At 38.3% G+C, this 13,188-nt stretch overlaps 1 protein-coding gene across 1 annotated transcript in view; it reads left to right on the top strand.

The window, feature by feature from the left end:
* Nucleotides 1-11,582, top strand: part of LOC121519728 (solute carrier organic anion transporter family member 5A1-like) — a 62,532-nt gene extending 50,950 nt beyond the window's left edge. The window contains exon 10 of the mRNA XM_041802571.1: nt 2-11,582. Coding sequence (XP_041658505.1) covers nt 2-522 — 521 coding nt within the window. The 3' untranslated portion in view covers nt 523-11,582. The remainder of the gene's footprint in view (nt 1) is intronic.
* The last annotated feature ends 1,606 nt before the right edge of the window (nt 11,583-13,188 follow it).

Below are 13,188 nucleotides of genomic sequence, written 5' to 3'. Positions count from 1 at the left end.
GCCTACATCCCGACACCCATCTACTTCGGCGCCGTCATCGACACCACCTGCATGTTATGGCAGCAGGACTGCGGCGTCCACGGCTCCTGCTGGGAGTACGACGTCACCTCCCTACGCTTCGTCTACTTCGGCCTCGCCGCCAGCCTCAAGTTCCTCGGTTTCCTCTTCATCTTCCTTACCTGGTACTCCATTAAATACAAAGAGGAGCGGGTGGAGCGCTGGCTCAAGCGCCACCTGTCGCCCGTCGACACGGTGGGCAGTCTCGTCTGCCACCCTGGCGGCCACAAAGGCCACGCCCGTACCCGCTCCTGCCCAGTCAACATTCCCCGAACTGACCCCAACGCATTGCCTGCGAACGGTCCACCCCGAGCGGGCGCTCTCAACCGCGGCATCAGCACCCAGAGCTGCCCCGGGAATGAGCTTAAAGCAATAACTCCTCCTCCTCCAGCCACGCCGTCACCTGCGGCTCCTCCTGCCCCAGCACCGGCCCAATCGCTGGAACACGTCTCAGTGCGGGTTTGAGTTTCAGAGCAAGGCAGGCACTTTATTCTGAAATCCACCTAGCTGGATTTTAGCCGCTGTCACAGGCACCCACCGTCTTACAGAGGTGCTGCTCATCATAAACTCTCGTTGGACACATAAACGCTCAAACCAGCGGCTTCTTTAGGTCTAACGGCGGAGGATCTGCTGGGTTGATGAAACATTGAAAGCATTACGGTGTTTTTTTGATCCACCAGGCGACACTGCGAGCAGATAAAGGCTCAGCTTCCTCGTTTTGAATGGAGGAGAGTTCATTGCTCATGACCCACACCTTCTCCTCCCCCTCCCCTCCGTCACTTTGGCAACATGTGCCTTCTGTCACCACGGCCCTCACACGTACGGTACACAACCAAACACCACGCAGTGGACGTCCCTCTGACACCTCATAGGAAATGTGAACAGATACCTCAGCTTCGCCGATCCTCTGCTCCCCCACCTCACGTCTGCGTGCTTCTTCTTCGTTGGTCTTTTTATGTCTTCATCATGGTCTTTTTGTTTCTTTTACGGACACTGCATATCACACGGAATTAAAAAAATAACTCTGGAAACGTGACACACTGAAATTAAGTGTTAAGAACTGGAAACCGATGGCATGGTGCTATGTGAAAAACAATGTTAAATGTCCACTTTTAGTTCTTTTTCTTAGTTTTTAGGGGGTTAAAACACTTGAAAAGAACCCAACCGGACGGCAGGTCACTGGGCTAAGCAGCTTGGCACGCACAGAATGCATTCCTGTCCCATGCAAGGCCTTTTGTTGCTCCTCATGGCACAACGACACGTAGAATTACCGCTGGAAGTCGGATTGTTTGGCTTTTACCAGCCCCACACAATGCATTCATACATCGGAGCTGTTTCCCTCCTGACTTGGCGGCCTGATTAGTGGTTTAACGGGGAAAAAGAACATTTTCCTCCTGACCACATTCCTGTTTGGACGAGTCACCAAGAGGAGAAACTCTACTTGGAGGGAAAGACGGGGTGTATTTCTGACTTTTTAGCAGGCTCCATCATTAACCGACAAAAACACGTTTGTAACAAACATGTAGGTAGTGGACCATCACGTAGAGGTCTTAGCGTAGTCGTCTGTCCTTCGTCAGCTCCAGGAAATAAACGCTGCAGGTGAACACTGAGTTCCTGAATAGAAAGTCAGCTTCTTGCTCTGCTTTTGTTGGGTAATTGTTACACAGTAGTCCCAGTGATTTATGGGTAATTCTTGCTGATAAAAAATAGGATTAGAAGTTTTTTACTCCACATGTTGGACCATGAAAAGGTGTAAAAAAGGAAAGTTTCCATGCGGTACAGTTTAGAAATTAGGCAAAAATCACTCTTAGAGAACACTGTCCAGCTGCAGCTACTGATTTTTCTTTATTTTTAAATCTGCTAATTGTTCTTTAAAATAAATCAATGATTATTTTTATTATCTAGAAAAGAAAAGCTAAAAATCCCCTCATGTTTCCTCACACAGTCACAGCTTTGAAAAACTTTTTTGTTGGACCCAGAATCCAAATATGTTCAACACTTAGGGAGAGAAACAGCAACTTCTCACATATTAGAGGCAGAAATTAAGAATTATTAAATGTTTATGAATCAATTTAGGCAAATAGATTAAGTATCTGTCCGTTAATTAATGGCTAATCATGTTAGCAATAGAGCAGTCCAAATATAGACGTTATAGTAGTTAAAAAAAACTTTGGATGCAATCATTTCAACAAGCAGCTATTACTCTTAAAAAATCTAAAGAACGTCTGCTGTCTTGGTAAAATACTCATTCAAGGCTGAAGTTTAAAAGCAGACAATTTTATATCCAAAGTTAAGGTTGTACTTGTCAAGTAAAACATTTCATAGCTGTTGTGGAGCTTTCAATAACATTTTATCAGCAGGCAGAGAATTCCCATCTTCAACCTGCAGATATCCACGTTTAGTGTTACGTCTTGTTGATCTTTGCTAACAGTTAAAGGGGGCATATCATAAAAAACACTTTTCAGTAATTTTAGACATATGTTTGGGTATTTGGAGTTTTACCGACCCATATAATGTGAAATAAGCCGGACCAGTTTTTTGCTTGTGGTCTGAAGTCTGACAGTGGCTCAGAATCTGCTCCTTGTGGCATCACAAAAGCCTCGCCCTTCTCCTGGTATCTCCTACCGATAAGAGCAGTCCATCGTGGTTCTTTGCTAGAATAATGGCAGCCTACCCTTTTCTGGATGAAAACATTCCATCAAAGCAGATTGAGATAGATTTAAAAAATACTCTGATTTCAAAGCTTAAAACAAGGAAACTGTACAGTTTAATAGTTGCCAAAATTTTCAGTGAATTATAAATGTAAGTGATTGATTCCTTCTCTAAATAGGGCAATGCATGTATGATGGCTTATTAGTACCACTCTAAAAAAGAAAAAAAAAGGTTATTTTATTTTCAACTTTAAAAGACAAGTTTTAGGTTATAAAATTGTCACATTTTCAGACACCAAACTCAGTCATTTCACATTTATTAAGTGGTAAAAATCTGAAAAAAAATCTGTTAATGGGTTTAAAAAGTCTTAAATTCATGAGAAAAATGTTAAAGGTTAAAAGTTTTTAAATTTGTGAGAAAAAAAAATCTAGAATTTGAAATTTAAAAAGTCTAATTGATGAGGAAAAAAATTTTAGTTTAAAATTTGAACAAGAGAACAATTACAATTTGTTGGGAGTTACAAAGTCATAAATTTATGAAAAAAACTTACAATTTTGTACTTAAAAACACTTAGATATAAAAGAAAACCATTATTTTGTTAAAAAATTGGAAATTTGAAAAACTGAAATTTTAAGTTAAAGAAATCCTACATTTTTCAACTTCAAAAAGTCATAAATTTCCAAGAAAACCCTGCAAATTCATGAGTGTAGGATGTCTTAAAGTCAGAGAAAAGCTTAAAAAAGTTGTAATAAATAAAGGTTTAAAAATTTCCCCAAAAAATTGCAAAAGGTTTCAAATGTACAGACAAAAACTGAAGAGTTCAAAAACGTTACACTTTTTGTGTGAAAAAAACTCTTGGACAAGTCCCACAGTTTAGAGGCTCATTAAATAATAATTTTCACTGGGACTGATCAGGATTTTCTTCTGATTTTAGTCCAGTATAATTATCATTAGTATCTGAGTTTGTTCTTTTTTAAGGCTTCTTAAAGTTTTAAATCACAAAGTTATGCAGTTTTAAGTTTTTGGAGTGGCCCTAGTATGTGTTCCTGGATTGGCATACATTATAAATTAAAGTTATAGACGTATATGATCAGATTCAAACTGGTTAACAACCCCATCATGTGACCAGACCATGTGACCATAAACCGACATCACATACCTTACGTAGTTATTTTAATCACATCCAGTGAGTTGGATCTTAGTGGTTAAAATCTGTTTAACATGTTAGCGAATGTGTAAAGAAACTGGCAGGAGGTCACTGGCCTAAAGTCAGAAGAAACACAACACCAATCCCATATTTGACCACTTTACTCCTCTCTAGTTTCAGCCTAAAGACACAGAGCTCTGCTTTACACATATCATAAATTATGGTTTTTACATTTTTTTAAGCTCAACACACATTAAAATAGCATTTCAATGTGCGGTTAACAATATTTTCTAATCCACTGCCATTCGTCTCTGGGTCTGTTTTCACTCAAATGGGTCTGTGGTCAGTTGTTGGACTGCTCTTAGCCATAGATCTCCACCCACTGCCATTGAAGCACCCTGCTGTATTAACTCCATGAAAGACCAGAGTGGGGTGAAAAGCTCTTTAAGAGCTGGTTTAAACAGGGTCAAAAGCCTCCTCTGGAGATGATCCATATTATATTTGACCCAACCACAGCACAGATGTTTAATTTAGACCACAGAGTGCTGTGTGTAGTTTTAAAAAGTGTTATGATATGTCACTTTTAAGGCTCGATCTTCAGTGAAGACTGCTGATTTGTGGAGGTTTCAGTCATACAGCATGATCTGCACCAGAAGAAAAAAGCCATCATTGAACGCTCAGGAAAAACTCAAAATGTGAACTTGTACTGTTATCAGCTGGGCAAAACTGCTGGTGTCGACCGTGTCATGTGACTGAAAGCCTCACAACACCTAGACTAGTATTTTTATGTCAACCTCTGAATCTGCAGATAAATTATGATCTAAAAAACTACTTCAAAACTAGCAGCATCAAACCTTTTCTACAAACAATTCTTTACCTGGAAGTCAAAGAATCCGACTTCAGAAAACTGCTTTTAATGAAGAAAAAAGACTTGAAATACCAAAATATGGAAATGATCTCCCTCCACTTGTAGATTTTACCCTCATATTTTCAGTAAAACATTCACCATGACTGATGACAAAGAATAATTCTGGAATAGAGTGGTTTTATTGCAAACGTCTCTCAAACATGATCAGTTCTTTACAGGCAGTCTGGCGTTTTTAAAAGAAAAAAGCAAAAAGTAGAAAATCTTGTACTTTTGCATTATTGCTCTAAATGAGTATTTAAGTAGTTAAAGTTTGAGATTAAACTGCCCCATGGAAGCAAAGAAGATTTTAAGAAGTAGTTGGATTCTTTGGATTTTACTGTATCACTGATTTAAGTGCTTTGAATTCCCCTTTTTTACCCTCTTTTAGGCCACATAAATATGTTCTGTAGTTTTTTAATAAATATTTGAGGAACCTGCTGTTAAACCTGATCTAAAAATAAATGCTTTTTTGAAAGGAAAAATAAACACAAGGGGACAACAGCTAGATGCTCCTTACCATGGCGTTTCCTGTTCCTTTGTTTTTTACCATTCCCTTTAGCTGTTTTTGTTTATTTCTGTTCTCTTTCTTCCCCATGGTTAAGCTAATGTCATAAGTTTTTGTCCACCAAAGTTCCTTATTTTCGTTCAAAATAAAAGCAGGGAGTTTCTTCCAAAAAGAAACTACCCTTAGTTTAAGACCGCAGAGATTTCAAAGTAAAACATAAAACCCTTAACTTAAGTTACCGTGGACTGATCTACATGCACAGAGAAAGCAAAACATGAGCTCCTGATAAGCGTAAATGCTGTCACATAAACCGAGGATCACTGGTGAGTAATTTGGTACATGCACTCCTGCAGATTCTTAATGTATAATAGTGATAAGAAATGTCCGTTTTGAAATGGAGTTTAAATCATGTGATAAAATATGTGATACATCATGGTTAACGCTCAAAACGGAGCAATCATAGGCTCTTTGTAGATAACATTACAGGTGGCACAGAACACTCATGGGGGGCAAGTAGTAATTTCTGCATAGAGAAAAGCCAGGAGGAAGCCAAATATAAAAACAATGTAAATTCTGGAGCAACATTTGTGTCCTGAGAGTAGTGAAATATTTAGGCAAAAAAAGTAAAAAAGAAAACTCAAGGAGAAAGCAGACAGAAGAAAGCCTCCATGTAAGGCCTGGACTAGCTGCTGGTGTATGGTCTGTTTCCACACAGCAGGCCAGTTTGGTTCAGTTTTATCAGTTTAGCTCATTCAACTCTGATCTTCGCTGTATTTCCTCAGCTGCTTGTCCAGCCTTGTCCGTTGTCACGGGAAATCTGTCTCTTTTAAGAGAAGTTTTCTGTTGATCATCAAATCCTAAATTTTAACCTTCCTCCTATTTGCTGTACTCAACTTCCTGACCCCCAACGGACATTAGGATCACATGATTGCAAACAACCTGTGGCACAACCAGTCCTGGTTTTCACCATAATTAATGCCTAAAAGTCCTCAAACATTTTATGTCTTTGACTTTATGAAGAGGGGAATTCAAACCACTTCTAATGAAAGATAAATATTCAACGCTGTGAATTCAGAGTTCAAACCTTTATGTTTTACTGCTGTTATTTAAAGTTTCTCATTGTGATCACATCATAATAGCCACTGTGGTCAGGCTTAATGTTTGATAGTTCTAGGGATTCATGCGGCATTTTAAAGTACAGTCTGAGGTTTTTCTGAGCTGTAATACAACAGAGAACATGTTCTGATGAGTGAGAGCACTTCGTATTCTCTCATGGAGAGGCCTGGTGCTCATGCCTGGCAGTGTCACAGCCAAGTGAATCACCACTGCTCACGTCTGATTTCACTGATTTCTGTGACAAACCAACATTTGTCTGGTCTAACAAGGACACCTGCTGGTCAACAATGACAGATTAATGTAAACCAAACAGAAAATGTTTATCAGCAGTCTGGTTTACAGTTTTAGTCTCACACCAACAGTATTTGTACATTTTAAACTTGATTTCAGGAAGATAACTCTCTGCTGCTCATTTTCTGGGAAAAAAGCTCAACTGTTTGTGTGTCAAAGGTCAAAAATGATTTTAAAAGTGCCCAGAAATGTAACTTAATGTCTCTTTCAGATGTATTGTTAATTGTTTGTCTGACCATGAATTCAAAACTGAAGATTTCAAGACTTCAAGTTTAGTTCATCTGTGCATCTTTTTTTTTTTTTTAACTAACATCAAGTTTTTGAAAACATCAAACTACAAACCCAGGTCATTTATGAACACGAAATTTTGAGATCCTGAAAACTGGTTAAACACCTAAAAAGCTTGATACTACCAAATAAAAAAAGTGGTAAAACTTAACTCAACCCCTTTTTATCTGTGTGTAATAATGACTCTTCAACAGGGAAGACCACCTTTACATTTGTCTAATAAAATGATACTGTTGCTTTATCAACCAACAGATAAAAACAGCGTCCTCCTGAGACCTGAACTTTAGTTTGGAATGTATTTTTAGTTTCTCCCACTTTTTTTAAATTAGTGGGACATGAAAAATTAAAAATTAAAAATTAATTAAAAGCTGAACTTTGTCTTTTAACAGGAATTAGACTTGACCAAAAATGATGCCCACAAATCTCTAGAATGTCCTTTTTCTGCACAAAGTCCAGCACTGGATCAGTTTGAGAGCAGATGTTTTGGTTGTGTTGGTCAGTTGTTTGGTGTCTGTCATTGAAGGAGTTATGCTGATGGACAACTAGGACTTGTTAAGGCTAAGCATCAACAAAATTTACTCTAAAAGTTCTGAATTTATTGGAACTTTTCCTTTTCCAAAACTCACAAAAATCACTAAAATTTCTGTTTAAAAAAAAGAACATAATTTTAAAGTATTCCAAAGAAATATTCCAAAATGTTTCAGTGAAACCTTATCATAAAGCTTCAACAACCCACCAAATATATTTTCCTAAAATTCAGTTTTAATTCTAGGAATTTTTTTGGAGAATTCCCCTTAAATTTTTATTGAATTCTCCAAAAAAAAAATACAAATACATTCCCCCAAAATCCATGCAAATGATAGAAAATTTCCTAAATAAATGTCCTAATATTTCCATGAAAATTATTTAAAACTTAAAGGAACAACACCCAACCAAATTCCCAAAATAGATTCTGCAAATTTCCATGAAAATACCATGAACTTTCAAGTCAAATTTCCCAAACATCCAGATACATTCCCAAAATTCCCTTGAAAATACAAAATAAATATATAAATTAAACAAAATTGACCCCAAAACTCCCAATGAATCTCTCAAAAATATACCAACATGTCCCAAATTTCAAGGAAAATACTTAAAAATTACCAAGAAAATTTCTGAAAAATATCAATGAAAATTCCTGAAAACTTATTAGCGTATACTCCAAACATTTCGAGGGAGTTACTTAAATTTCAGTGGACATTCTGGACAATTTTCTCTGAAATTCTGATCACAGAAATGCCTATGTTGTTGGAAAGCCAAAATGTAATGACCTCATATGAAAAAGCAGGGTCTTGGGAGGATATTTTAAAAGTCCTGTATTTGAGATGAGCTAAATTTTGGATTTTAAATCTATTGACATACTATTTAAGCCCTAAGAGTACATAGATCCATACATCTCATTTTACGTCATTTTTACACCATAAAATCCCAGTTTCTGGTGGTTTTCAGAGAGGGCTTGATGCCTGAGTGTATCTGTGTAGTTGGGACAAATATGACTGCAGGTAAATCAGAGCATAAGACGCTTTTTCTCACTGATTTCAGCACAATCTGGTCTTTTCACAGAAGCCATTGCTGCCCCCTGGTGGCTGTTGGAGAGAATGCAGGCCAAAACCACATAAACATTAGCTGCACTTGTGACACCATAGTCCTCTTGTTTCACAAAGCTCTACAGGATTGAAAATCTCCTGTTTTAGCAGAATCTTTCAGGATTTCAGACTGGTCTTTATTTCAAACTAAGTGCTCATGAATGACCTGACAGGTTTTTTTTTCTGACATTAGGAGTCTCAAATGTAAAAACAGCGACAAAAACTGGGGCTGATGGGTTTTTCCCCCTCTTTGGCTCTGGTAAAACTGTGATTCAGCTTTAGGTGTTGTTTGTTGTACTCTGAATGGATTAAAAAGAATTCAGGATAATATCTGAGATGGATCAATCAGAGCATGTTAGAGTTTAAGAACGGCATTTTAACATCAAATAAAACAGGGAATGTAGTCTGTGCTCGTCCTACCTGCCAAAAAAAAAAGCAGCGAAGAAGAAGAGAGCTCAACGCATGTCACGACAGTATAATAGAGAAACACACGGTGTTACATTTTCTTAAAAATCACAGCAGTGGGTCCGTGTGTGTTCAGTGAAACTCTAAGGTACTCATTAACCCGGTTTCTTTGTGCCTACATTTCAAAATAAAATGCTGTTTAATGTTGTTTTATGTGACGCTCCTGCTCGGCTGGGGTCACAGAGACGATGAAATGTTGACACCACGTCCATAAATACTTAAAATATGAGCTTTAATTTCTAAAATCAACAGTTTGAGAAGGAAAAGCTTTGATAAGGTCTGGATTTTGTGAAGTAGGATGGTTCTTAATTCAGTGTTGTTTTTGTAAGAATAAGAAAACTGTAGTCATAATGAGGCCAAAACCAACACATTTGTTCCTTCTGAGGACCTAAATACCTAAAAAAAAAAAGAAAAAGAAAAAAAAAAAGAAAGAAAGAAAAAAAACCCACAAAAAATAACTGATTTTTTTTGTGTGTGTTTATTTGAAGAGTAAAGGACAGTGGATAGTGAGGAAATCAGGGAGAGAGGGCAGGGAATAACCCACTGGTCAGGTATGAGTCTACACTGCCAACTTGAAAGATTGGTTCAACCAAACCTCTGCATCCCTAAAACCCAACTTTTATTATTCTAAAGTAGTTTCACATATTTCATGTTTTCTCAAATTGAATCCACTAGGATTTGGCTGGCTACACACTAGATATTTTTTTAACTCTTGACCAAAAACATACAAGTATAGTTTAAACTGATTTCTAACATTATAATGTGATTTTTAAGTTAAATTTGACGAGACTGTGAGGCAACAAGCCCACCGTTTGTAGTAACAATTTCACAGTGGAGATCTCACAGAAACTCGTGTATCAAACGTGAGTCCAGAAGAAAAACAAACATGGAGGACCACTGAAAATAGAACGACGAAATCCAGCCAGAGAAGACATTGTAATTGTGGTCTTGCATCGGGGATCCTGGTCTGGATTCAAACACACTTGACCCCAAAGTCCGGTTTTATTTGAGTGTGAACAAGAGCGTATGGCCTGAGTCCACTTAAAGAACTGGTCATGTGGATTCATGTGGACTTGGGCACGGCATACAGGAAATGTGAGCGCACCTGTGCTCAAGTACGGGACACATGTTGGCAATTCTCATTATTATATTAAGAATAAAAGCATCCGTAGTAGCCCGCAGGATAGACTTCATTGTCAGTACAGAGCATCAATAAATGTCCACCGGCTGGTTGTCATGGCCGCCGACAGGAGCTGAGCTGGTTAGGCTGCGCTGAGTAAGAGAGCTGTTGCGATGAGCACAGAAGCCTTTCTAAAGAGGCCCAGGTTGAGCCTCTTTGGTAGAAAATATTCAACGGTTTAGAAGGGTTCTTTGTGAACAGCAGTTGAACATGGGTCAGTCGGTCCTGAAAGTTGGGCGATGTTTGGGATGGTGAAGCTGATGGAACGGGACCTGCGATCACGGGGCTTTTTGTCCACTGAGAGCGATGCACCTAATGTGAAAACAACCTATTTTAGCGTCATGTTGCTTGCTCTCATTGTTTTTTGGGGTTATTCTGTTGGAGAAGGCTCAACCTGCAATTGTAAATATTTGTGATTCGAGATCAAGGGGGGTTCTGATCCAATTATCGGCAGTAAAATATTGATGATCTGGACAAAAATTCAGTTGCAACAAGCCTCAAATCAGACCTAGAAGCATCTTGTGTGTAGCCAGCCTTAGGGTTGCTTTCTAAACAGGGTTTTTTTCAGACTCTAAAGCCTCAAAATGATCTAACGGCTACTATTAATGCCAATTATATCCTGTTCCTTTCAAGAATAAAGCAACAATTTAAAATGTGTATAAATGTATACCAAAATAATGAACAATTTCTCCGTTTTTCTCTCAAAACCAAACAGAAACTTTTTTTTGTCCAGTTGCCAGTCCCAGCATCCACCTGATTCCCCCTCATTAACCTTTAAGGTTTTTATTTTATCTTCTCTGTGTTTAAAGTCGTTCTTTTTGTAAAATTAAGTTAAAAACTAACATTTCTTTTTAAAAACATTTTACAGGCCTAAATATATCTATCTACTTACACAAACCACATCAAAAACCATCATTAAACACGAAGAAAAATATTTTTCTCATGCTCCAAAAACGCCGTGGTGTCAGTATTTCCTCTTCTTGTTGTTTCCTCTAGGTCCACTGACATTTGTGGACACCAGCTCCGGGTTTTCACCATGTCACTGTTTTTTTAAATCCTCCTCTTTGGGACAAAGGAGCGTTTTCCCTCCATTGTTTTTAATGTGGCATCATCTCCAGACTACAGAGACTGAATCTGGATGAGTAGGAGCTTCTTCAGGCAGGTTTAAAGTAGATTCTTCTCAGTTTACTTTCTTCTTCTTCTCCTTTTTTTAAACTCAGTATTGTATTTATTTCCAAAAGACTGAAAGACGACACTGGTGAGAGGCAACATGTAGATTTGTGGACGCACTGTTTACAAATGCCTTGGATACTTGACTTCTGTCAATAAAAAATGTGAAAAATAATAAAACAAACAGTATTACAGAAAAAAGGCGTTCGAGTTTCATTCTGTGTGATGAATATTAATGTCTGTGCAACTGGTTGCCATTGTTGTCTCTTAGTGGATTTGCAGACCATATGCAGTGCTGTGAAACATTATTTGCCCTCTTTCTGATTTTCTTTATCACACCTAAATGTTTTGGATCATCAAACCAATTTTAATTTCTCACAAAGACAGCCCAGGTGAATACAAAATGCAGTTTCTAAATAATGATCTTATTAATTAAGGGGGAAAAAATCCAAACCTCTCTGGCCCTGTGTGAAAAAGTAATTGCCCCCCTTGTTAAATCATGAGTTAACTGTGATTAACCACAGTTGTTGGAAAGCTGAGCTCAATCCCAGATTGGTTGAATGAAGAAATCTCTTAAATAGAACTGTCAGACAAAGTGAAGTAGGGTACAAGATCTCAAAAAGAAATGCATCATGCCACGATCCAAAGAAATTCAAGAACAAATGAGAAACAAAGTAATTGAAACCTATCAGTCTGGAAAAGGCTACAAAGCCATTTACAAGGCTTTGGGACTCCAGCGAACTACAGTCAGAGCCATTATCCACAAATGGAGAAAACTGGGAACAGTGGTGAACCTTCCCAGGAGTGGCCAGCCAATCAAAAGGACTCCAAAAGCACAACGACGACTCATCCAGTAGGTCACAAGAGAACCTAGAATGACATCCAAAGACCTGCAGGCCTCACTGGCCCCAGTTAAGGTCAGAGTTTAATTCTCAACCATAAGAAAGACACTGGGCAAAAATGGCATCATGGGAGATTTCCAAGGTCAAAACCACTGCTGACAAAAAAGAACACAAAGGCTCGCCTCACATTAGCCAAGAAACATCCTGATGATCCCCAAGACTTTTGGAGAAATGTTGAACGTTCTGGAAGGCGTGTGGCCCGTTACATCTGGAGTAAAAATAACAGCATTTGATAAAAAGAACATCATGCCAACAGTCAAACATGGTGGTGGCAGTGTGATGGTCTGAGGCTGCTTTGCTGCTTCAGGACCTGGACCACTTGCTGTGATTGATGGAACAAAGAATTCTGCTGTCTACCAGAAAATCCTGAAGGCAAACATTCGGCCATCAGTTTGTGCTCTCAAGCTCAGGAACTCTTGGGTTATGCAGCAGGACAACAACCCGAAACAAACCGGCAAGTCCACCTCTCAATGGCTCAAAATGAAAATAAACCAAAACAAAATTAAGGTTTTGGAGTGGCCAAGTCAAAGTCTGGACTTAAATCCAACTGAGATGCTGTGGCCTGACCTTAAACAGGCAGTTAATGGTGGAAAACCCTCCACTATGGCTGAGTTAAAACAATTCTGTGAAGAATCGGGGCAATTTCTTTTTCACACAGGGCCAGATAGGTTTGGATTTGTTTCCCTTAATAAATGAAATCGTCATTTAGAAACTGCATTTTGTATTTCCTTGGGTTGTGTTTGTGGGATATTAAAACTGGTTTGATGATCTGAAACTTTTGAGTGTGAAAAAAATGCAAAATAAATAAATAAATCAGAAAAGTGGAAAATACTAAAAAACCCTTCTCTCTGTTTTCATGTCTACAAAAAGCCTGCTGATGTGA

Source organism: Cheilinus undulatus, linkage group 13 (assembly GCF_018320785.1).
Source record: "Cheilinus undulatus linkage group 13, ASM1832078v1, whole genome shotgun sequence".
NCBI classification, from domain to species: Eukaryota; Metazoa; Chordata; class Actinopteri; order Labriformes; family Labridae; genus Cheilinus; species Cheilinus undulatus.
This window is presented reverse-complemented; position numbering and strand designations above follow the sequence as displayed.